The sequence below is a fragment of the Erythrolamprus reginae genome, chromosome 3, assembly GCF_031021105.1.
Source record: "Erythrolamprus reginae isolate rEryReg1 chromosome 3, rEryReg1.hap1, whole genome shotgun sequence".
NCBI classification, from domain to species: Eukaryota; Metazoa; Chordata; class Lepidosauria; order Squamata; family Dipsadidae; genus Erythrolamprus; species Erythrolamprus reginae.
This window is the reverse complement of record NC_091952.1, coordinates 196015504-196040924: the sequence shown is the minus strand read 5'-3', so window position 1 is coordinate 196040924 and position 25421 is coordinate 196015504. Positions and strand designations below refer to the sequence as shown.

General features: G+C 36.1%; 1 protein-coding gene across 4 annotated transcripts; it reads right to left on the bottom strand.

The window, feature by feature from the left end:
• Nucleotides 1-622: 622 nt before the first annotated feature.
• PTPN2 (protein tyrosine phosphatase non-receptor type 2) lies at nt 623-24468 on the bottom strand. Of its 4 annotated transcripts, none has more exons than XM_070747495.1 (11): nt 24062-24338; nt 22588-22822; nt 18054-18144; nt 11472-11572; nt 8688-8786; nt 8134-8271; nt 7038-7247; nt 5814-5978; nt 5139-5320; nt 3952-4155; nt 623-961 (listed from the first exon to the last, which is right to left on the bottom strand). In XM_070747495.1, exons 2-11 carry the CDS (start codon nt 22699-22701, stop codon nt 940-942), a joined length of 1326 nt encoding a protein of 441 aa, XP_070603596.1. In that variant the 5' UTR covers nt 22702-22822; nt 24062-24338; the 3' UTR covers nt 623-939. The 4 variants fall into 4 exon arrangements, with proteins under 4 accessions (XP_070603596.1, XP_070603598.1, XP_070603597.1 ...); XM_070747497.1 differs by having other exon boundaries at nt 4054-4155; XM_070747496.1 differs by lacking the exon at nt 22588-22822 and having other exon boundaries at nt 24062-24468.
• Between the last annotated feature and the right edge of the window lie 953 nt (nt 24469-25421).

Below are 25421 nucleotides of genomic sequence, written 5' to 3'. Positions count from 1 at the left end.
CCCAAATGCAAAAGAATCTTTGACTTGTACCTTTAAAAAAAATCGGTGTTGAATTTCTGTTTAAACAAAAAAGTATTTCTCCTTATGAGCAACAGAATTCATTCATACAAGCTCCAGTGTTATTCCAACTTCCACTTACTTGCCTAAAGATATAAGTCTAATTCATCAGCACTGCCATGGTTGAACATAATTATTTTTTAATTTTTTTCAAATATTTTTATTTCTTGTTTTTAAACCACCCAACTCCCTCAGAGATATGTGAGAGGGGATTTATATCAATGAGATAATTATTTTCTATTATTTATTTAAATACAAATTGATGGGAAAATGAACTTTTGAAAATGCTCTGGATAGACCCTCTTTCCCCACTGAATCTTCTAATCTAAAATGTGTATATCCAATACTACCAAGATAGATTTTGTCATTTAAACATAATTCTCTATTTGTAATAAATTTGATGATATGTCAAGTTCTCACTCAAAATAGAACAGGCTAAAACACCAGTAATCATATAGAAATATTGTAGCTGAAACAGTAATGATAGATTAAAATACCATTTCTCAGAGCATTGCCAGTATAATCTTTCTGGAACTAGATAAAAAAATATACACACAAAAGCATATACATTAAAAAAAATTTAATGCTGCCAAAAATATAAAAAAATACAAGAATGGCAGTACAAAGTATTTTGTGAATATGATCTTACAACTCTCTACAGTTAATACAAGCATAAATCACGTAAGACAAATTCTCTTTTGCAAAGTCTCTTGCTGGTGATGTACTTCATTCCCTGTTTGTTTACGCTGTAAACAGATATTTATGAGGCCGCTTGTATATTGCTCAGACCTCATTTTTGTTTCCTGAAGAACAGTGATGTCCTGTTTTTGCATGTCAATAGTGTGTTATTATAGCTGAAGAACATTCTCAAGTCTTGGCAATTTAGGCGTCAGTCACTCTCGGCCTATAAACACACAATGTAAAAGAGTCACAAGTTCAGTACAGTCAGGAGTATAATTTTAGAGTTTTATAACTGCAGTGGAAATATATCAGTTGTTAAAACCAAAGATGAATTTATTAATGGATACTGCAGCTTGGATATAAACATACATGTGTGGGTATCTTGCTAAAACAAAGTGTCCTTGAACTAATAGTTATACATTACAGAACATTCATATTGAAATGAGCCACAAGGAAACTTTTAAAAGAAATAGACTATGCAATGGATGTGTAGCAAATCTCTTAGCCTATCACATTTTAGAAAGAAAATCTAAAGAAAAACCTGCTGAATGTTATATAACATTGAAGGAAGAAGCAATATAAGAAATCAATATAACAATTATTGTTATAGAACTGAAAGAAACTGAAAATAGGAAGGTATTTTTAAAATGTTTAATAACTGCAATTAATTGAATCAATCAATATATTCACAAGAATATGTAATGATCAAGCATGTTTTTTAAAAAATGTATATATTTATATTCATGAATATTTTCCAACTATTTTTTGGAAACTGTTAAAGTATCCAACTGCCTTATACTTTGTATTTAAGATTGGTATGATGTGGATTAATGAACCTTGACAAAAGTAGACAATATTATTCACTCTATAAAATGTAGCCAAATGCTTACCGGAGGGAGCGCTAAAAGGTTAAAGCTGAACAGAAAAATGCAGGGCTATAGTGCAGTAGAAGAATTCTTGTTGCTATCTTTGTAACCCCCAGGTATGGAAGGGAAAGACTTCCAAAATCTTAGAAAGTTGCTGCCAATCACACAGTACACAATGTAAAGCAAGTCTATATTATTTATTTGGGGTAGAAATGGAGCAGAATGCCTCAGCTGATTATCTTTGTGTATAGATGTACACCTAAAACAAAGCCTAGAAACTGGTTAATCTCAGAGGGAACATTTCCTTTTATTGTGCATTCATGTTTCCTATATAATAAATAAGTATGTGTATGTATATGTAACGACAGTTCTGAATCAATGCATGATTTTTTTTTTTTAACAATACTACCGTATTTTGGTTTCAGCATAATCCACAAATTTTACAAATGGCAGCATATACGGAGTCCACGGATAGGGGCGGCATACAAATCTAATAAATTAAATATACAGTTTATATACAGCATAAACCGGAAGGTTGAGGCCAGGTGTGATCGAGTGCTCTTCAGTTAAAATACACTATTTATTATCTTTCAAATTATAAATTTTGGATGAAATAAATGGAAGTTTTGTTTTCTAGTATTTCTATTTATTTTTAGCAATAAAGGACATGAGGAACTTTGCATTAAACATTTCAGTGTTTTTAAAACATGGGATAATATTTTTTCAAGAGCAGAATTTATAAGAAACATAGAGCATATATACCAACATTAGACTCTATAAATTTTATTTGTTAGCCATAAATTAATTATTGTTGGTTAAACCTAGAATGTATTCTCACTGGCAACATGGTGTTTTCTTCTGTGGGGAAGATTACCCAGCAACTCTGAATATGAGAGCAAAAGAACATCCAGTTGCCCCAAACATATCAGCCACATAACATATGCTGTGGCCCAGAGGTTTGTATTCTCATAGGGATCATGTTGATCCATCCACTTTACAAAATGATCTTTTGGAACATTTAAAGATGGTTAAAAGTTTATTTTTATCAGGTCAGATCAGTTTAATTGTTTTAAGTTAGAAAATCTGAGATGGTGCTCATAAGATACTCATATAAATATGGGTGCTATAAATGATGAAACGCTATGGTAATGTATAGGGTATGTGTGAGTGGTTTGTCAGAAACACAATTGGTTACTCTTGTTCAAATGTAGTGATGAAATGGAGATTATTCCTAATATATAGCTTGTGCTATAGCTCAGTTCCAGCAGCTTCAGAAATCTTCATTTGCACCCTTTCTCTGTTAAATCTGTGTTAGGGCTATTTGCTTCCATTTGTAATGATTTTTTATTTTCTGAAATTACTATCAAATTGGTAACGTGCTGCCTATTCCAATTATAATAGACAAAGAAGCTTTACAAGAATAGGACTCAAACCCAGGAAGACCCACAAAAACATTTCACATTTAATGGAATGTGTAAGCTTTAAATACAAGCTATGGTTTCCAACAGTAGCTGCAGTTTTAACAAAACATTTCTTCCGAAGAGGTAGCTTGAGACGAGATCTACCCTCCAAGTAGCCTTATAAAATTAAATATTTTCAAATAAAATAGTAGCGAAGCATAAATACATATAAGCATCTTACAAGTAAATAAAAACTGAGGAATAATTATTTGCTAACATGTAATTTCTGAAACAACAATTTATTAATCATTGCATTGGGAATGGTCCAGAAAGTGAATTTCCAAGTCAATTTTGAAAAGTTGGTGGTAGATTCACCAATCACTCATTTCTATTGAATAAATTCATACAAATGTAACTTTTAAAAATACAATTATTTACAAAATGATTATATACTTATCAAATTTGCTTTACGTCTGCATAGTATAAATGGTTCGTGGTACATTAATAAAGAAATGTAACTTTTTGCATTCAGAATAACACCACACGGTTTATTGCTTCTATCATGTATGTAAGTCATCTATCTGGTGACTTGGTCATTCGGGCTATTATCTATTGAACTTTATCTATTGAACTATCAATTTAGATACCATATATATACAGTTGCTTGAAATGTGCATTAATTTATCTAACAAATATATCATTTGAATCCAAGTGGCCATTTGGTTTCAGAAGTAGCAATATCGAAAAATCCTGAGACCAATTTGTGATCACACTAATCACTGATGACAAGACTTCAATGCTGCAAGTTAAATTGTCACTGGTGAAGTAAAAACATATTTATTTTGTCAGATGTGGCAAAAAACTTGGATCCACTTATTATATTCACTTTAAATCCCACTAAATCATGGGACATAAGATTGTAGATGCAAGATTGCTCACTTACTTACATGAGCATGTACTGGGAATACAATTTCCAGGAAGAATAAGCTATAAGACACACGACTGAACCAAATCCAATCTTAATAACAATAGGCTTCCAATATAACCACCTTTTTCTTTTTCTTTCAGATTCACTCATCTTATGTTTCATCTGTTGCACCATCTGTGCTGTATTAGCTTTTTTGTCTTCTCTCAGTCTTTTTCGTAAAGCCCTTAAAGAAATTAAAAACTTTAGTCAGCTTTGAGTTATTCCATGCATCCCTTAGTTACCAAGATGTATTGGCAATGCTTGAGAAGCAATAGTGAGTTTTAAAAGATTAAATTGAAGGATGCCATTATAAGCACAAATGGTGACAACAACTGACATACCTTCAGCTTAACAACCATCCACCCATGTTCTCCCTGGTGTCACTGTTAAATAAGCAGGTTGTTAAGTGAGCATGGAGTACCTTGTGGGTGGGAGAGGCCTTGGAGACCCACCAAGGAGGCAGATAAGCACCAAAAATACTTAGCAAGCCCCATTATGGTTGTAGGTCAAGGACAAATTGCAAATAATGTTAATCCATTAATGGTTTTTATTTATTTATTTGTTTGTTTTTTAAATGCCACCCTTCTACTTAGATTTATACTACTTGCCCTTATCTCAAAAGTATGTTTTTTAATATGACATCTCTAGTATTTTTAAGATGCTTAAAAACCAAACAAAAACAAATGAAAATTAAAGGCAATTTTCTTCTGCTAACATAACTTGTCAGTGGATGTGCATTATTGTCTCTATCCTATTCCACATTCTGGAAGTACATTCAGATGTCTGAAGATAAATTATCCATAGCAGAATGTGTATTGACAGGGAACTGGTCCTTGGTTTCCTTCAGTGGCAAATAGATTCTCATAAAAAAGGGTATTTTCATACTGTCTGTGTTCAATGCTACTGATAAAAATAATAAAATGTAATTGTTTCAAAATTGTTGGGACTATCAAGTATAGAATTATTAGCTGTCAGTAATCCCAGGGGCCTGGGAAGGAAAAATAATTCTAATTCAGCTAAAAAAAGTCTACAGAATTCCAGGATGAATTATTTTATCAATTTACTTTGTCTTTGTAAAACTGACAAACCCTTGTCATTTGATACATTAGACCAAATTGTTCTTTGTCCACCAGTCAGTTTTAATGCGTTTGTAAAACCATTACTTACTTGTCATCATTTGTATCTGAATCATTTTGTATGGGAGAGATCAGATCAACATCTCCTGGCTCCTGTTCTTCTAAAACCATGCTATTCCCATTGTATTTTTCTGCAGTAAGTTTAGTTGGGTGAGGAGGCGAACATTCAGAACTTGGTGCTTGGTCTTCTTTGGAGAGTTCCTTCCAGCGATACTGAATGGGAAAGAAATATCTTAAAATCTTAAAAAAACAGTATACAGGTAGTCCTTGCTTAACTGCTCTAATTAAGACCGGATTTCCGTTACTAAGCAAAGTGGTTGTTAGGTGAAACTGCAGCAATTAGAGGTGACAGTTCTGGTAGTTTTGGTGCCATCATTAGCAACAGGAGAAAGATGGTGAACTGAGAGTGGTAGAATGGAGGGCAGCCAAATGGGCAGAGATGGGAAGGAGATAGGCAACAGAGTCGAAGCATACTCTGCAGTTCTGATAGTGGCTGAGCTACCAAGTATTGGAATTTTGATTTTGTCACTGCCAGGATGTTGCACTGGCTGTAAATTTTGAGGACCGTCAATAACTACCATGAGTTCAATGCCATTGTAACTTTGATCAGTAACTGAACAAATGTTCATTGAGGACTACCTGTATTCTGCTTTGTAATTTGCTATGACCTATCCAGTGTGACTTAAAAATCAGACAAAATATTTACCTGCATAGTGGAATCCCCCGTTATATATCTTTTTGCTCCTTCTATTACAGCCAAATATGAAAATCTTAGTTGATCAGGAGTCTGAATTAGTCCCATCCGATATTTTCTCATATTTAATAATATTTGCTTGATATCTACATGAAATGGGTCGTTTCTTTTTTGCATCTGGAAATGAAAAAACAACACAAATATTTGGTGGCAAATTAACAAATTAGTTCTCTTCAATTTTCATTTGATTTCAGTTTGAAACTGTTTTAAGATACTTGAGATTGTTTTAAATTAATATTTTTAATTTTTGTGGCAGCCCATTTGTACAATATCTGGGTAGCTAGCACAAATTAAACATTAATGAATGAAGGCCATTCCAAGGGAAGAGATGACAATGTACAATCAGCATTCCAGTCCAATGTCTATGGAAGAAAGCAGGTTTTCAAGCCTTTGTAGAAGGAAGACTAGGACTGGCTCAAAATCATCTAGATTCTAGACCAGTGATGGCAAATATGTGTGCACATCTAATTTCGGCACCCAAGGGAAAAAAGGTCGCCATCACTGTTCTAGACTAAGGGAGGCCTAGACTTCTGAATCTACTGATTTCAAAGCCAACACTTTAATTACATCCAAATGCCTCTTCATTATGACAATGAAAATGGAAACAATACCTTTTCTTAAAGCTGAGGAGACTTGTTTTATAAATATAAATACAGAGCAATAAGAGTTTTGCTATAATAGGCTATTTTCAAATCAGTGAAGACAATCATGTGTAGATAGCTTACAGTGCAATCCTCAAAACGAAAGAGACTTATAAGATAAAACCAAGCCTACTATAACTCTTTGTACTTTTCCTGGTAGAAATATGACTATTTCTGCTTTAGCAACATATAGTTTGTTACAATGATAACAAGCTAGTTTTAGAGGTCTTGTTTCATTGTGAAACTGCCCAGCCCTATCTCAACCTGGAAATAGTTTGAGCAATTTCAATTTAGGGCACATACCTCAAGATGAAATATAATTTAATTTCATTTACTATTTCAAATACTATGTGAAATATGTAAACATACCTCAAGTTGGGCACACTAGGCTAATTTGGTGTCACAATCTGGCAAATCTTTTGCTTTTTGAGCAAGGAATCTGAGCTAGTTCTTTCCTACTACAATTCATAGATAAATGATATTTCTTTCACATTAACTCACAATAATCTAGTTGTTTTTAGATAAATAAACCTACCATAATAAGACATGTATCTACCAATGCAAATGTACCAGACCGTCCAATTCCAGCACTACAATGAATGACTGCAGGTCCATGTTCAGAACTCAGAGATCCAGAATCTCTGACTGTAAACAAGAAGTCAAGGAATGAACGTGGGGATTCAGGAACTCCAAAATCTGGCCATGTAGTATAGTGAAAATGGTATATTACTCTGGATTCACCAGTCTAAAGAGAGAAAGAAAGAAAGAAAGAAAGAAAGAGCAATTTAGCAGAACACATTTGATATGCTAATGAAGCCAACTAAAAGAACATGCACTAGTTTAGTTGAGGGAAATGGTGAGGGAAAAGAATGAATTTCATAAAAAAGTCTAGCTGTACTAGAAAGTAAAATTCTGTGAATTTATCACTTTGAAAAGCCTTCTGAAAGAGTAACTTAAAAAACAAGACAACTAGAGAAAAAATTTATTGTTGATTAACACTAATATTCAATTACATGCCCACACACAAGAAATTGATTTATTTAGTAAAACAAAAATTAAATATTTTCAATATTTGTTTTTCAGAAATCTGATTTTCTTTTGCCATATTCTAGACTTTATGGTATGAGACTCCCTCCCCGCAGTTCCATAAAATATCAGATTACTTAAATGAAGCATTTGTATAAGAAACACTGAAAGAACGTCAATAGTATCTAACCCTTGCTCTATCTGCTTATTATCAGCCATTTCTTTGTGAACCAAGATGTAGCAGAAGGACTGGCAGAGCCGGGAGGATTGGTAAAAGAAGAATCAGCATAAAATCAGTACGTAGTCACAAATAAACTAAGTCCACCCCAACCCCTCCTTGACTGCTTATCTGGTGCTGACCATTAGCTGAAAATATACTTGTGCATAGCCTGTTAGCAATACAATGGTTAAATTGACATGTGGACCTGGTCTTTTACACCTGACATAAGCAATATTCACACTCCAGCTGCTATTGAAAAGCTATGTGGCAGCCCATTTGTACAATAAAAACATTCTATTGCACTGAAATTTGTCAAAGAAAAATTAGTGGTAACATAATATGAAACTATTTTTATGTGGTAGGCATAATTTTAATGCTAACTTACATCAATACATTCTAGCTGGAGCTGTCGTACTGTATAGTACAATTTAACGTCTTCAGATTTTAGCCTCACACAAAATCCTGTTTCTCTGAATATCATGGGTTCCTCTTGTTTTGTTGGCCAGTACTGCGCACACTTCACCTACATTACAAAATAAGAATACTGCAACTTGTCACACACATTTGACATGCATATATGCATTTACAGTTTGTAACTTATTTTGTATATTGAAAACAAATTTAGCATCATCCAGGTTCATTCAGGTTCACACAATCTTCCAATCTCTACTAGATTATAAATATTAAAATATTAAAATAAATAATCCTGCATTTCAATTAAAAGTTGCAAGTCTAGAGTTCTTGATGAGCAGCCATATTAAGTTGGATTAAGTTGTAGTCAGATTTCATAGCTGTATTTGGCTATGTCTATCTACCAGCAGAGTGTATATCACTGGTATATTCTTTTTCCCTTTTTTTATACATCAATTCCAAAGGACTGGAACCCTATAAAATACAATTAATTAATTTGAACAACAACAACAAAAAAGGACAACTTACCGAATCTTTCTCAACAATTCTATTAAGCATGACAATTGCTTTGGTCTTTTGTTGCCATATCATTAGCCAGAAATGGCAACATGTGTTAGGAAGTGGACCCTATACAAGAGAAAGGAACACCGCATAAACTTAGAACTAAACCTTTCCTGAAAGAGACAGATTATGGGGAAAATTTTATTTGTTTGTTTGTTTGTTTTCCCCGCCTTTATTGTTTTTAGGCAGTGAACATGTCCAACATACCTTTCTCCTACTTTTCTTATAACAACAACCCTGTGAAGTGGGTTGGGCTTTCATGCCTAAGGTGGAAATTGAACTCACAAGTCTCCCGCTTTCTAGCCTGGTGTCTTAACCACTTGACCAAATTGGCTCTCCAGTTCTTAATATAATATTGATTATAAAGTATTTGGAACACAGTACATATTGAAATATCCCCTACGTTTAAACATATGCAGAAAAAATTTGGACAAATTTTTTTTCTCTCTTCCTCCCTTTCGCTCTATTTCTCTCTCTCTCCCTCCCTCTTTCTCTCCCTTCTTCTTTTTTCTCTCTCCATCCCTTTCTTTCTCCCTTCCTTCCTCTCTTTTTTGCTCTCTTTCTCCCTACCTCCCTCTGTCTTTCTCTCTCCCACCTTCCCTCTCTTTCTCTCTCTTTCTTTCTCTCTTTCTTTCCCTCTTTCTCTTGATCTCTTTTGCTTTCTCTCTCTCTTGTTCTTTCTCTTTCTTTCTTTCTCTCTCTCTTGCTTTCTCTCTCTTGTTTTTTTTCTCTCTCTGAGCTTCGCGGCACACCTGACCATGTCTCACGGCACACTAGTGTGCCGTGGCACACTGGTTGAAAAACACTGATGTAAGCAATACAACCACAGTACAGTGATACCTCGTCTTACGAACTTAATTGGTTCTGGGAGGAGGTTCGTAAGGTGAAAAGTTTGTAAGACGAAACAATGTTTCCCATAGGAAACAATGTAAAACCGATTAATGCATGCAAGCAAAAAAGAAAAAAAAAATCGCAAAAACGGCACTCTGTCCTTCCTGGAGTCCACGTTTCGGCCAGCCAGAAAGGACGTCTCCGTGACGTCAAAACTCTTCCCCTGGAATTCCCTATTGGGATTCCCCACCTCTGTTTCAGCCTCTCCACGGCCGACAGCTCCACGGCTGTCCTGCAAAGGTGACAGCCGGGCGGCGGCGCTTCTCAGCGTTCTCCCGAACCTGAACTCCAAACCCGAACTTTTGCTGAACTTCTGGGTTCGGCGTCCACAGCGGCGGGTTTGGAAGGTGAAAAAAGTTCGTAAGAGGCAAAAAAATTCCGAACCCCGGGTTCGTATCTCGAAAAGTTTGTATGATGAGGGGTTCGTATCAAGAGGTACTACTGTACTTTTATTTTGATGGTGACTTTTTTTTTTTTGCAATTTACATGTGTGCGCGCATGTGCCTAAGTACTTTCACAACCTTATTACTGTATTTTGGTGTATAAGACGCAGCCTTTTCTTCCCTAAAAGAGGCTGAATTAGGATGTGTCTTATACTCTGAATGTAGCTCCACCACCCCTTAAGCCCTTAACCAGGGGATAAAACAATGTGCTGAAGCATACCAGACTAAGGTCGCTAGCCAGATGAATACCTGGCAAGCAGATTCTTTTCCCTATTTTCCTCCTCAAAAACTAAGGTGCGTCTTATATTCCGGTGCGTCTCATACTCCGAAAAATACGGTAGTTAGGTCCTTCACCATTGCATTAGTTTCTTATATGTCCCCTTGGGAAAATTAATTGATTGAGCTTTAATAACTTTTAGTGAACAGCTTCTCTGTGTTTTATTGACCATGATTTAAGAAAGAAATGAAGTTTTATTTCTTCATAAATTTGATCTTACTTCAGAGAATTATTTCACCATTCACCCACCATAGTTTATAAAGAACAGATCAAGTTATTACATTTTTGTTTCTTTTAATTCCAGAAGCTGCCATTAATAGATGGAATTATATACATTATATTAACTCAAACATTACTATTACAGTGTTCCCTCGATTTTCGCGGGTTCGAACTTCGCGGAACGTCTATACCACGGTTTTTCAAAAATATTAATTAAAATATACTTCGCGGTTTCCCCCCCATACCACGGTTTTTCCCGCCCGATGACATCATATGTCATTGCCAAACTTTTGTCTGCCTTTAAAAAACATTTTTTAAAATAAACTTTAATAAATAAACATGGTGAGCAATAATCTAAATGTTTGCTAAGGGAATGGGAAATTGTAATTTAGGGGTTTAAAGTGTTAAGGGAAGGCTTGGGATACTGTTCATAGCCAAAAATAGTGTATTTACTTCCGCATCTCTACTTTGCGGAAATTCGACTTTCGCGGGCGGTCTCAGAACGCATCCCCCGCGAAAATCGAGGGAACACTGTATACCCAAATTAGGGAAATCTCCATTAATGTTCAGATCAGTATAGTGATTAATAGCTTTAAACTGGAGAAAAGGCTACTGTGATCACTAGTCCTGCCTTGGGGGAATGCCACAGCTTGGTGTCTTTGGGCCAGTAGCCTTAATTCTCTCTCAACCTTAGGAAGGCAGTGGCAAGGTACTTCCAAAAATGTTGCCAGGAAAACTACATGGACTCACCATGTAGGCACTAACAGGAAAAAAAAGTTAATTAAGAAACAGAAAAGTAAATCAGATTAAAACTGGAAAAACAGAGAAGTTAAAGGAACCAGCATTAGGCCCTGATTATTAGAATAGACTATATAATATAATATGATCAAACTTTGTGTGACTTAAAAGTCTAACAATTACCTGTGTTAATATATAATTTCTTTCAGCTTCTTCATTAACCACTAAGCTGGCATTGATGTAATCGTTGTCAGAATTCTGTAGTATTACACGACTGTGATCATCTTGAAAAATATCAGAAAAACATTTTCATATTATTAGCAATGCTATCAGTCAAAAAACAGCATTTCAAGATTGATCAATTGGCCAACAAAATGCTTCTTTCAGAACAATATATAGTGAATATTTTATTGTCTTTCAGGTCTGTCTGGAAAGGGAAAAACCCCCACATTTCCTTGAGTATAATATTGTTGGGGCAATGGGGGAATGGAGCAGATCTTGATTTGTTTTATAACACATTACTACTTGTAGCATAATTTAATTAAATATTCTAATGTGAAGATTGAAATGATTATACAATTAAATGTCACATCCCTTTTATAGTTGCTCTGGAAAGAAATAAAAGCAATTTAAAAGTGACAAAATATACTAATGCAAAGACTCTAGAGCAGTGATGGCAAACCTTTTTTCTTGCAGGCACTGAAAGAGCATGTGCGCGCACTATCATGCATGTGTTGGATCAAGGTGGTGCCGTGGATATTGCCTATCTGGACTTCAGCAAAGCCTTTGATACGGTTCCACATAAAGAGCTGATAGATAAATTAGTGAAGATTGGACTTAATCCCTGGATAGTTCAGTGGATTTCAAGCTGGCTGAAGCATAGACATCAGAGAGTTATTGTTAATGGCGAGTATTCTGAGCAGAGACAGGTTACAAGCGGTGTGCCACAAGGGTCTGTTCTGGGTCCTATTCTTTTTAATATGTTTGTGAGTGACATAGGGGAAGGTTTGGTAGGGAAGGTTTGCCTATTTGCCGATGACTCTAAAGTGTGCAATAGGGTTGATATTCCTGGAGGGGTCTGTAATATGGTAAATGATTTAGCGTTACTAGATAAATGGTCAAAGCAATGGAAACTGCAGTTTAATGTTTCCAAATGAAAAATAATGCACTTGGGGAAAAGGAATCCTAAATCTGAGTATTGCATTGGCAGTTCTGTGTTAGCAAAAACTTCAGAAGAGAAGGATTTAGGGGTAGTGATTTCTGACAGTCTCAAAATGGGTGAGCAGTGTAGTCGGGCAGTAGGAAAGGCAAGTAGGATGCTTGGCTGCATAGCTAGAGGTATAACAAGCAGGAAGAGGGAGATTGTGATCCCCTTATATAGAGCGCTGGTGAGACCACATTTGGAGTACTGTGTTCAGTTCTGGAGACCTCACCTACAAAAAGATATTGACAAAATTGAACGGGTCCAAAGACGGGCTACAAGAATGGTGGAAGGTCTGAAGTATAAAACGTATCAGGAAAGACTTAATGAACTCAATCTGTATAGTCTGGAAGACAGAAGGAAAAGGGGGGACATGATCGAAACATTTAAATATGTTAAAGGGTTAAATAGGGTTCAGGAGGGAAGTGTTTTTAACAGGAAAGTGAACACAAGAACAAGGGGACACAATCTGAAGTTAGTTGGGGGAAAGATCAAAGGCAACATGAGAAAGTATTATTTTACTGAAAGAGTAGTAGATCCTTGGAACAAACTTCCAGCAGACGTGGTTGGTAAATCCACAGTAACCGAATTTAAACATGCCTGGGATAAACATATATCCATTGTAAGATAAAATACAGGAAATAGTAAAAGGGCAGACTAGATGGACCATGGGGTCTTTTTCTGCCGTCAGTCTTCTATGTTTCTATGTTTCTATGTGTGAGTGCCCACAGCCATAATTCAGTGCCTGGAGAGGGCAAAAACAGCTTCCTTCGCCCCCCCCGGAGGTTGTCTTGAGGCCAGAAACAGCCTGTTTCCCAACTTCTAGTAGGCTCAGTAGGCTCGTGTTTCACCCCCTCCAGGCTCCAAAGGTTTTCCTAAAGCCAGGGGAACGTAAAAATGCCCCCCCCCCCCCCCGAGTCTCTTTGGAAACCAAAAACACCCTCCCAGAGCTTCTGTGCGAGCCAAAAATCAACTGGCCAGCACACACATGAATGTTGGAACTGAGCTAGGGCAATGGCTTACGTGCCAGCAAATATGTCTCCGTGTGCCACAGTTTGCCATCGCTGCTCTAGAGTAATCTCCAAATGAAGAAGTAGCACTAGGCCTCTGTTGCGGTTCTCATAAACAAGCAAAATTTGAAGTGACATTATTGTTAAATTGCTTCAATTTCTCTAGGAGCTATCAATAAGTACACTTTACTGTCTCCAGTAAATACAAGTTTGTCTCTAGTTCTTTGTATGTACCTAAATAATGCATCACATTCTGTATTACTTTGATAAATCTCCAGGCTTCCAGGAACTCTAGATAAAATATGTTCTTCCTGACACATAGTTACTTTGTGGACACAACATACCATGACCTTGGTTAGCTAGCCATATTTTAGCCCATTGTTTGACTACTGTGAACCTAATGTTTCACGTACACCAAGAAAATCTTACCTAATTTATTCACAAGTAACATGTCATGAGAATACTGCCTGCATAATTTTTCAACCTACCCATTATGATATGTTAACACATAATTTAAAAAATGAATTGAGTGGACTCAGTGAAAACTCCACTTGGTAAAATTTAAAGGGCAGAATCCATTGGCATTTATATTGCCCTTCCAGGAAATTTTTCAATTTTCAACTTTAGTAATTATTTAAGCTGTCCAGCTTTACACCTCTCATTGACATTTAAAGAGATTTTGGTTTGCATAAAGATGCCTGTGATTTTAGCATAGGAACATTCTGAAACAGGGATTTTAAGCTCAGAAATCACATTTACAGTAATAGAATAATCTCAGGTCTTCTTTCTCGTTAACTGATCTTTATGCTTCTCACAAATGTCAGAAGAAATACCATGCTGAGAAACATTTTTATCTATTTATATACAAAGGGTTTGGTGTTTTTGGTTTTTTTTTAAAAAAAATCAGTGGTATTTAGCATTCCACTGACTTGAAAAAGCAAGTTCCAGTAAATGAAGAATTAGGTCGAAATTTCAAAGAACTATTTGCAAGTCTAGAATAACTACAGTATACTGCAGTATAAATACAGTATACCGGTAAATTATTTTTTCTTATTTTCTTAATCGGTGGCAGAGACAAAATCTGTCTTAAAATATACTATGACATAGCTTATAACATGTTAAAAATGTATCAAGAAATATTACAGCAAGTTCTATATTTAGGATGTCCATAGTTCTTTTAAGAGTTAAAATAATTTCACTTGGATTTCAAATTTAAAACCCATGAACTGACCCTATAATTACAAATTATAAAGGTTAAGAGGATGTATAAATATAAATAAAATATGATATATAGTTCAAAATAAAAAATCAAGAACATAGTATTCCTATCACTGGTTTAGTTCTTAATCTGATTTTATATAATTCTATGTCAGCATTTATACTTTACAATACAGAAATATGCTTAAAATGTCACTTTTGAATGTTTTGGATAAATACTTTATCACGTATGTCAAGGATACTGTATTGCCTTTTCCTTCACTGCAGCCAGTAGACAAACAGAATTTTAGCCCTATGTTAAAAATATATGTACAGAAATTATTGAAAACATGTTATGTCTAGTTCCTGAAATCAAATTAAGATAATCTACAATAATTGTATTACTGTGAGGTTATGATAGCCTCAGAATATATTAAAATAATATTCAAACTTTAAATAGTGTTTCCTTCACCTTCAACTGTTTCAAACTGAATTATCAAGTTTCTCATTTAGTATCTCAATTTATTGGAACTTAAATGTTTCTACTGAATAGAAACCGAAGCTTTTGTAAATACAAGATAACATTTGCCAACAGGAAAAACTTAAGACCTTGTTATAGTAAATCACAGATACTGGTACTAATGTTCTCGGAAATATGATGTCAGCAAGTATAGTTTTAACCAATGAATCACCAAGAAGTTCCTGTTTGGTTTCATATAACACAGAATTGCTTCATTTCTGTTTTATTCTACCAATGTCAATGAACAAGAATTCTCTATATCTTGCCAATCTTAGATTCTACATACACAAAACCCCATATAGATCATGAAGAAAGAGATACCAACCCAACTACCCAGTGAAAGAGAAAAGGCCCTTTCTCTGTAAAAGAGTGCTTTTTTCAAGTAAAACATTCAAGAATATTGCTTGATCCATAACTTTGCTAATTTTTTGTGGGGTAGGAGGGAGAGTTTTGTCTCGTTTTTAAATAATCAAATGCAGAGTTATGTTTTCAGGTGTTTATCTCAAATAGAATAGATTCAATCCTTTGTCTCAGTAAAAAAACCCTCAAATTTGTGTCACCTACAATCCTTATTTAGGAAATCTTCATTTGTATACCAAGAAAATATCTACAGTATTTTTTTAAAATACTGTACAAAAATGGACAAACAAACATGGAATAGAAAAATGGTCAGATCACCAAAGATAAGTAGGAAAGTAACTTTGAATTGTAGAGATTGTGTCAAGAATGCTAAAACTGTCTTTGTCCTTGTCTTCAAAGTGGGAAGTGAGTGAGTTGGAGGAACTGTAGATCAGTCAGCCTGATACTGATACCCCGAACATTTTTAGAGTATTTCATAAAGGGATCAACCCATAAGCAGCTAGAAAGCAATGCAATAATTACCAGAAGTCACCATGGATCAATATGTGAGACTTATTTTATTTCACTTTTGATTAGCCTAGTGCAGTGATGGAAAACCTTTTTCTTCTTGTGGGCCAAAAATGGGAGTGTGTTCAGGCTAGCGCATGCCACACACAACCCTCCCCATACCACACTGTGTATACAGTGTGCGAAAAATGGCCCAACAAGCAAACCAGAAGTTCAGGAAAACAGACTTCTGGTTTTCCCATTGAGCCATTATTCACACACTTCCCCAGGGCCTAAAATCAGCTAGCCAGTACGCACATGGGCACTGGAACTGACATGGGGCAACATCTAGCGTGCACTCAGATAAGGCACCGTGTGCCATAGGTTCGCCATCACCGGTTTAGTAGATTGTAGAAATGCTAGAGAGAGAAAATACCTTTTAATTCCAACAAAGAATTCAATCGAAATACAAGTAGTCCTTGAATTATAACCACATTGAGCCCAAAATTTCTATTGTTAAGTGAGACATTTGTTAAGTGTGTTTTGCCCCATTTTGTGACTTTTCTTGCTTCAGTTGTTAAGTGAGTCGCTGCAGTTAGAAACCCAGTTGTTAAGTGAGTTTGGCTTCCTCATTGATTTTATTGGTCAGAAGATTGCAAAACAGTATCATAATCATCTTGGGATAGAGCAATTGTCAGAAATATGAATCAGTTGCCAAGTGTCTAAATTTTGACCACATGATCATGGGGATGCTGCAATGGTTGTAACAATGAAAAATGGCCATAAGTCAGTGCCATTGTAGCTTTGAACATTCATTAAATGAACTGTTAAAGCAATCTAAAAAGCAAGCCTGTTGTGTGTGGATTATATAGCATAGGAAAAAAAACACATTGCTAGCTTAAATATCATTTCCCACTTTTTTCTTCAAAATGGAGAAACATATTACGTGGTTAGGGGTAAACCCTGAATCCTATATTGTTCAACATTTTGTGGATAAAGATAACTTAAATTTGCAGATTAAAAATGCAGATAAATTTGAGAAGAACAGAACTCAAAATTAATGTATTAAGGGAAATGGACTGATAACACACAAATGCACTGAAATGTAGGAGAGACAAAAGTCAGAGCAGTTCATAAGTGGAACCAATTACCTGGAGACTTGGCCTCCTGTTGAATAAGTTTAAACAGAGACTGAAAAATTATTTGTTGGGGATTGCATGCAACAAGTCGGACTCAGGGGCCCAAATAACTCCTTCTGTCCTTTGATTCTATGTAAACATTTGCATCTACCTCTTCTAATATCTCCATACCACTCAGTGGCCAACAGTTTAAAAAGAGAACAGTAATTTGTTTAAAAAAACTGAAAATACTTCAGTAAAATATTGGAGAAGTCTTGCACTTTCCAAGCTTCTATTTTTTTAATTCTTTAAAATTAGCTAATTTAATTCTATTCAAACATCACTACATTAATAAACACAATTCAGAAAATAATAGAATCAAACATACTTATCACAACACAGTTCTGACTGTTTGCTCCAAAGAAGATGCTAAGAAACAAAGGAGACAGAGAATGTATCCCCATCTCTTATTTCAACACTCTTAAGGCAAGTTTAGGTACTGTTAACTTTATATAAAAGATGTAGATACAAAAAAAAATCACTCAAATAATTGGAGGAATAATCTTGGAACTATTTGAAAAATTAATTTGAAAGTTATCGTAGATTTCATCATACAATCACAGAATGCCTCTGCATCCTCTTTGTGGTCAATTTCAGGACAGAATACTGTTTAGAAGTCTTACATGCAGCTTCACACTAACTTGAGTTCCACAGAGATAACATGAAACATAAATCTTAAAGGAGAAAAAAAAAATCAAATCTTTGTTTTTTATTATTTAGTCGGGGCCACATTACTAGCTTTCCAGGGCCACATGCGTCCCACAGACTGTAGTTTGGACATACATTAATTATAGTAAACTAAATCTTACTTACATGGGCTAACATCTCTGTATCTGTTCCGATTCCGGTTTTCTGCATACTTTGCCACTTTATGAGGATAATCACTGGATTGATGCCGGATATCCTTGAAAAAAATAGCAATAGTTAACAAAACGTAATTATCTAAAAAAGATTCTGTAAAAACAAAAAGATATTAAATAAATCAGTCATTCTTTAAAAGACACTATATATCTAATGAAGTTATTTCATTTTTCGTAGATTGAAAACTCAAGAACAAGAGTGGAGAACTGATTATTTGTGATATTAATGAACTCTAAAGCTTCCCTAAACAGGAAACATTTATACTTTGTTGCATGCATGGCTGTTTGACATTACATTGCTAGTGTCTGTTTCATTAGCAGAATTCTGATCTTTTGGGGTGGGTGGATGGGGTTATACGGTAGTTATTTTACTGAATCATGGCAGAATATCAAAAACTTCACCAATATAAACATTTATAGAAAACACAAATGTTATTAAAAATGAAAAAAATAGAATAACACAGTACAGTGGTACCTCTACTTACAAACTTAATTCATTCTGTGACCAGGTTCTTAAGTAGAAAAGTTTGTAAGAAGCAAATTTTTCCATAGGAATCAATGTAAAAGCAAACAATGCATGTGATTGGGGAAACCACAGGGAAGATGGAGGCCCTGTTTCCTCCCAGGAGATTCCTAGAGAGGCCCCATGGAGGCTTCTCCCCACCTTTTCTGGCTCTGTTTCCTCCCAGGAGATTCCTAGAGAAGCCTCACAGAGGCTTCTTCCTGCCTTTTCTGGTTAGTTTCAGAGGCTTGGGTTTGTAAGTGGAAAATGGTTCTTGAGAAGAGGCAAACAAATTTTGAACACCCGATTCTTATCTAGAAAAGGTCGTAAGTAGAGGCGTTTTAAGGTAGAGGTACCACTGTACTTAACATTTCTATCACCAAAATCAGATAAAAAAGTTATGCTCAATTTACTAATAACTGAAACATATAAGTATGAAATAGGAAAATCTTTGTGAAGAACAAAATTACATTATAATTATGCATTACAGGATAAGAAAAAGTCGTGAATTTTTGAGTTCATAGCCACTCCTTTTAATACCACATAGAAACACACTCTTTTGCTCTGTTAAAGAAAAAAAATGTCCCATTTACCATGGCAGTAGTTAAAAAACATGGATAAAGTTAAGCTAATACTGCATTCATAGTAACTCCACCTGAGATCATACACTGACTACTCCTGTATATCACAGCTCTTGTCAGTATGGGTAGTCCTCGACTTACAGCCACAATTGAGCCCAAAATTTCTATTGCTGAGCGAAAAAGAAGAGGAGGAGCCTATTCTCAAAGCATGGGCATGCAGAGCTGTCAAAAGGCAGAAATGGCTCCTCAAGAGGAGGTCTCCTTGGGAGTAAGGCTTGGGGCTAATTGGCTCTCTCTTAGCCTATTTAAGGGATGCCTATGAAGGAACCAATTTGCAGGAAACAACATCCTTCGTGTCTTGACTCCAGAAACGTCTGATCAGCTCTTGTTCTCTCGCTTGGCATTTTTCCTGTAAATTACTTCTGGGAATTTTGCCAACCACCATAATATTGCTGTAATCTACAAGACTGTTTACTCAGAATTGAGTTATTATTTTGTGGACTCGTGCTGGCTGTTAATGAAGTTGAATTAACAGTTGGTGTTCAGGAAAGACTGCTTTAAACTGTATTTGTATTTGACTACTAAAAAGCCCATTAGTAGTCCTTAATTAATAAACTAAGGTTTGTACAGACTTAGTTGGGGCAGAACAGCTATGTCGGGCAAATCAGCGGAGAAAATATAGGTTAATAAAATGTAGGGGTGGGCAGGCCCATCTGATTGTCACAGTGAATCGGTTCACTCCTAGCTGATCTTTGTAGCTACCAGTTCACCTGAACTGGTGCGAACTGGTAGAATCCCACCCCGGATTGTAAGTCACTTTTTTCAGTGCTGTTGTAACTTTGAATGGTCACTAAATGAACTGTTGTAAGTTGAGGACTATCTGTATAATGATACTTTTGTTAACCAACTCATTAGCTTTACATAGAAGACCGCAGCACACTCAGTCAAAACTAATCAATCCTATTTTAACTGAACAAATTTTGGGAAAATATATATTTTCTCATAATTATCCGTCAACACAACAATAATCCATATGTAGAAACATAACAGTGTTTAGTATACTTATATTCTGCATGGAAAAAACAAATGCTAATTTCCTTCTGCAGACTAAAGTTGTTCTATTTTTTCAAGTCCAAGAATTGGACAAATCCCTACAGTTTTCTTGGCAAGATTTTGCATAAGTGGTTTGCTATTGCCTCATTCTTAGGGCCGAGAGAAAGCAACTAGCCCAAGGTCGGCCAGCTGGCTTTGTGCCTAAAGTGGGACTAGAACACATAGCCTCCTAGTTTCTAGCCCAATGCCTTAATCAAACTGGTTCAAACTAGAATTTAAGTTCATTCAAAATAGGAGAGCAAAAATTATACTAGCTGCATGACATATATTTTATCCATCCACATTGAATGTAATGAAAATTTAACCAATATGATTAATTTGTGGTTGAACTGTTGTGTAAACCCAGCCAAATGATTGAAGACATACTTATGGTTTTGAAGTTGGAACTTTTGGAATCTGAATGAAATTGGTAAACTTCATTGAGAATCAGTATCTGTATTTGCATATGCTATCCAGTAACTAACAACCATGTTTTAGCTCATTCAATTTTTAATGAAACACATTAGCATAAATGGCTAGGTTTATGCAACACATTAGATTAAACTTTGGTGGTTAGCTTATGGTGCAGTATATTATACCAAACAGCCTATAAATCAGAAATCAAGTATGATAGCAGCCTAAGAATTCAGTCAGTATTTTCTAAGACAGGGTTATCAAACTCACATCGTCATGGCGGCATCATGTGACGTATTGGGATTTCCCCCCTTTGCTAAACCGGACGTGGCCACCACATGACGCATCCGGCCCACTGGCTAGGAATTGTTCTAAGGCATCTAGAAAACAGCACCAGAAATTTTTTTTGCTAATCATACTTGATTTCTGATTTATAGGCTGTTTTTGTATAATACACTGCACCACAAGCTAGCTACTAAAGTTTAATCTAGTGTGTTGTATAAACCCAGCCAGTTTATGCGAATGTGTTTCATTAAAATTGAATGGGCTAAAACACGGTTGTTAATTACTGGGGAGCATATGCAAATACAGATACTGATTCTCAATGAAGTTTGCCAATTACATTCAGATTCCAAAAGTTCCAACTTCAAAACTATGCTTAACTTCTAACAAGGTGCTAAATTCAAATAGCTATAATACAAATGATTAAAACTAAATAAAATAATGTTATGGCTAATTATAATCCATCTCAAATCCCCAATCTAATTTTGAAGACAGTTATATATTTAATACACCTCATTGTGAGCCACCCCGAGTCCTCAGAGACAGGCAGCATACAAATCCAATCAATCAATCAATAAATTTCTTGAGCATTATAGTTATAATTTTGTCCAGGGAGGGATTTTTCTGCATAAAAAATTTCTTCCATGTCTTCTTCTGCTCATATGCTAAATTTCTTAACATAACATTCAATAATCTAGTTAAGTAAAATTCCTATAACACTGAATCAAATTTCAGTTTGAAGTTTCAGTTCCTATCAGTCTGTGGCTCAGCACCTGATGATGTAAAGCCCCAGGGAGGAACAAAGCACAGCAGTAAAAAATTCATCACAGTAATTGTGAAACTAGAAAGTTACACAATGGGACTCTTATTAAAAATAGAGTTAGCTTTATTTTTACTATGTTAAAAAGGTGCCAGTAACCTTAAGCATAAAAGATTTACCGTACACCAAGTCAATTAAAAACCTCTTGATTAGGGCATTAAATAATTCAAATAACATCCACTTGATTCTAATGGTTAGTTGAAACAGAATACTGTATTTCCTAGATTTTTTTGCTATTTTACATCAAAAACTCAAATTGAATCATAAATCATCTTTAGTACTATTTCTGCTGGTGTTTACTTTAATATTACCATCAAACAAGTTACCTGACTGGAAGATACCAATTCATCTTTTCTGATTTGCAATCTTCCAACAGAGATAGGTAATACTTAGTTGTCATTTAGAACTATAACTTCACAACCTCCAGCTAGCATGTCCAATTGCCAAGAATTATAATCCAGAGTAACTAGTATATAACATCCTGTCAATTCTATTCCTACAAGACTCTTAAAGAACATTGAGAATTTTTCTGACAAAAGCATCATACCTTCAATACTAATACTTTTTTTTGTCTAATTATGTATGCAAGGTAAACAATGAGATTAAAAAGTGGTAATTCAATCAAAACTTGATTACTTACAAAACATGGATAATTATCCTATGTAAGAGCAACCACAATGAGTACCTTTTAAAATGCCAATACACAAATTTATAGATATAACTACAACACAGACGTCTGTCTGGACATGTTTAGGCAACTATTAAATATATATACAGTACATACATACATACATACATATATATTTTCGTAGATTTTCATGGGTACAGGTATGATGGTCTTGGTGTGTGTGTGTGTGTGTGTGTGTGTGTATGTGTGTGTGTATATAAAAATACTATTCCACCAATTCATTCCTATTCAGCTTTTGGGGAATATCCTTGTCCTTAGCCTTGTTCAGGGATGAAGATTCAATGTTTGTATGCTTAACATTTAGGGTCATGCCTGCATTCTGCACAATCTCTTTCCAGAAGTTCTATGAAAAGAGGAAATTTTATTGTTTTTTAAAAACATATATTTTACTGCACAGTTAAATCTAACAACTAACTCTAGTATCAACCAATTATTCTTGTGAGAACATAAAGCCTATTCTTATTAGTATGAAATAGGAGTAAATATTGACTATATAGCTCTAAGAAAATTCTGTAATGCCCAGTTTCATAATCCCACTTTGGTGATAAATTTGCCATTTAATCTTAGGAAAGTTGTTATTTTGACATTTAGATATTCTTGTGTCCATTCAATAGGATCTAATTGAAACCTATAAGGAAGTGCATACATATGCTGTTTTGGAACACCCTGTTATAAGAAGCACCTGAGACATTTCCTGTTTTAAACAAACTCATACCATGCTCACGCTAAGCAACAATCCCTTCCCATAAACTGGGATTAAGGCTGACCAAAGCATCTGGAAAGGGATCAAGGCAGTTTCCTCTAACACTTCACCATACCACAATTGCATCACAGTATGATCACTTGCAGCTGCCCTCAAGGGCAATAATAACCTTTTCTTAGATGGCTATTCCCCGTTAAAATATAGGTAGTCCTTGACTTACAACAGGTCATTTAGGTTAGATACAACAGCACTGAAAAAAGTGACTTATGACCCTTTCTCATACTTATGACCATTGTCTCATTCTCCCTGGTTAGGTCATTTATATACAGTTGCTTGAAAGATGGCAGATTCACTTAACAACCATCTAGCTAATTTTAATAGTTGCGGCGATTCACTTAAGAAATGTGGCGAGAAAAGTCGTAAAACGGGAGAGGGGAAACCAGTTTCTCTCTCAGCAACATAAAATTCTGGGCTCAAGTGTGGTCGTAAGTCGAGGACCACACGTATTCGGCTCAAGAGTTTAAGTCCAGGAACCCAAGCAGCTGCTATCCAGGGAGTCCAGCGGGACAACCACGTGGGAACAAACCCAGCGGGAGCTTTGCGAAACTTCCCCGCCGCCTGAAGCTTTTTGCCTGTCCCCGCCCTTGCCCGCCGCTTAAGCCTGGCGACGAAAGGCGCGTCGTTAGAAGCCTTTCGGCCCTCAGCGCTTCTCCTCACGGCCCCCTCCTGAAATTCGTGACATGCGCACTCCTTCTCTCCGAGCCTCTGCGCGTACCTGAGAACGCCCGGCGGTTTCTTCTCTTCTCTTCCGTTTAAAGCGGCCTCCGGGCGGGGGTGTCCTAAACTTTCCCTCCCTCCCGCGGCCCCACCCTCACTCACCAAGTAGCGGGGCTGCCAGTCGTTAGCGCCGTCGACCTCGTTGAACTCCTGCTCTACCGTGGCGATGACAGACATAATGGCGGCGGCGGTAGCCAGAAGGTCGGGAGAGAGCCGCTGGCAATCGGCAACTTCATCACCTACCTCCCGCTGCTGACAGGGCGAGGACGGCGAGCCCGCCCCCTCCGCCGCTCGCGTTACCTTCAACGAGCTTCCGCACCGCCCGCCCGCCCGCGCGCGCACGTACGCACGCACTCAACGGGCTCCTTCTCGAGCGGACGCATGCGCGTGGGCCGCCTAGCTGGATTAGCGCTAAACCTCGCCCACTGCCGAAGTGGAGGGGGAAGAGAGAATGCGTACCTGGGATTGGGTCATTGGTCGCTTGGTGTGGGGAGATTCCCGGATTGGGTAGTGGGTTAACTTCAGGGGCTGAGTTTTTGACTCGAAGCTAAGCCACGATTGAACCGGATTTATTAAAGCACAGCTTAGCTTGATTCAAGCTACGAAATGGACCATTTACATCGTTCGCATTACCATGACCTGTTTGTGAATTAGGAATAATGTGGTTATTTTGGGATAAATGGAATTGTGTGAGCGCAAATATAGTTAATAACAACAACGACAACAACAATAATAATAACAACAACAATAATAAAATTGTTTATTTATAATGCCCTTTTAACAAAGGGCATGACAGCAAGACAGATACACTGCTCAAAAAAATAAAGGGAACACTTAACAGAATACTGTACTGTATAACTCCCAAGTAATCAATGAGAATATTCATCCAGATCTAGGATGTGTTATTTGAGTGTTCCCTTTATTTTCTTGAGCAGTATACAATTAACAAGGACAAATAGTAGGCAATATACAAATAATAAAACCACAAAACTTGTTAAAAACATTCCCAATACAGTATCTCCAATTTCTTCCCCAAATAAGTCATGCGCTGGTGCAACATCTTAAGACAGAACAAGGATGGCTTAATATGTTGCACCAGCGCATGATTTATTTGGTAAATTATAAGCAGCTTATTTACATATTTACCTAATATGTTGAATCATTATCAGGCTTTTGGGGCTGCTTTTTCTAAACACCAACAGGCCTAAGAATTTTTGAGAGTATACATTTAAAACTTAAGTCTGATGGTGGGTGAATAACTTTGCAAACTGTAGTTTCACATTGTAAACTGCGTGCCATTCAGTCACTTCTGAAGCTTGATGTATGTATTTTCTTTTATGTATACTGAGAGCATATGCACCAAAGACAAATTCCTTGTGCGTCCAATCACATTTGGCCAATATATTCTATTCTATTCATGACATGAATCAATTTTGCCAGGCTTATCTGTTAACTATTGTTG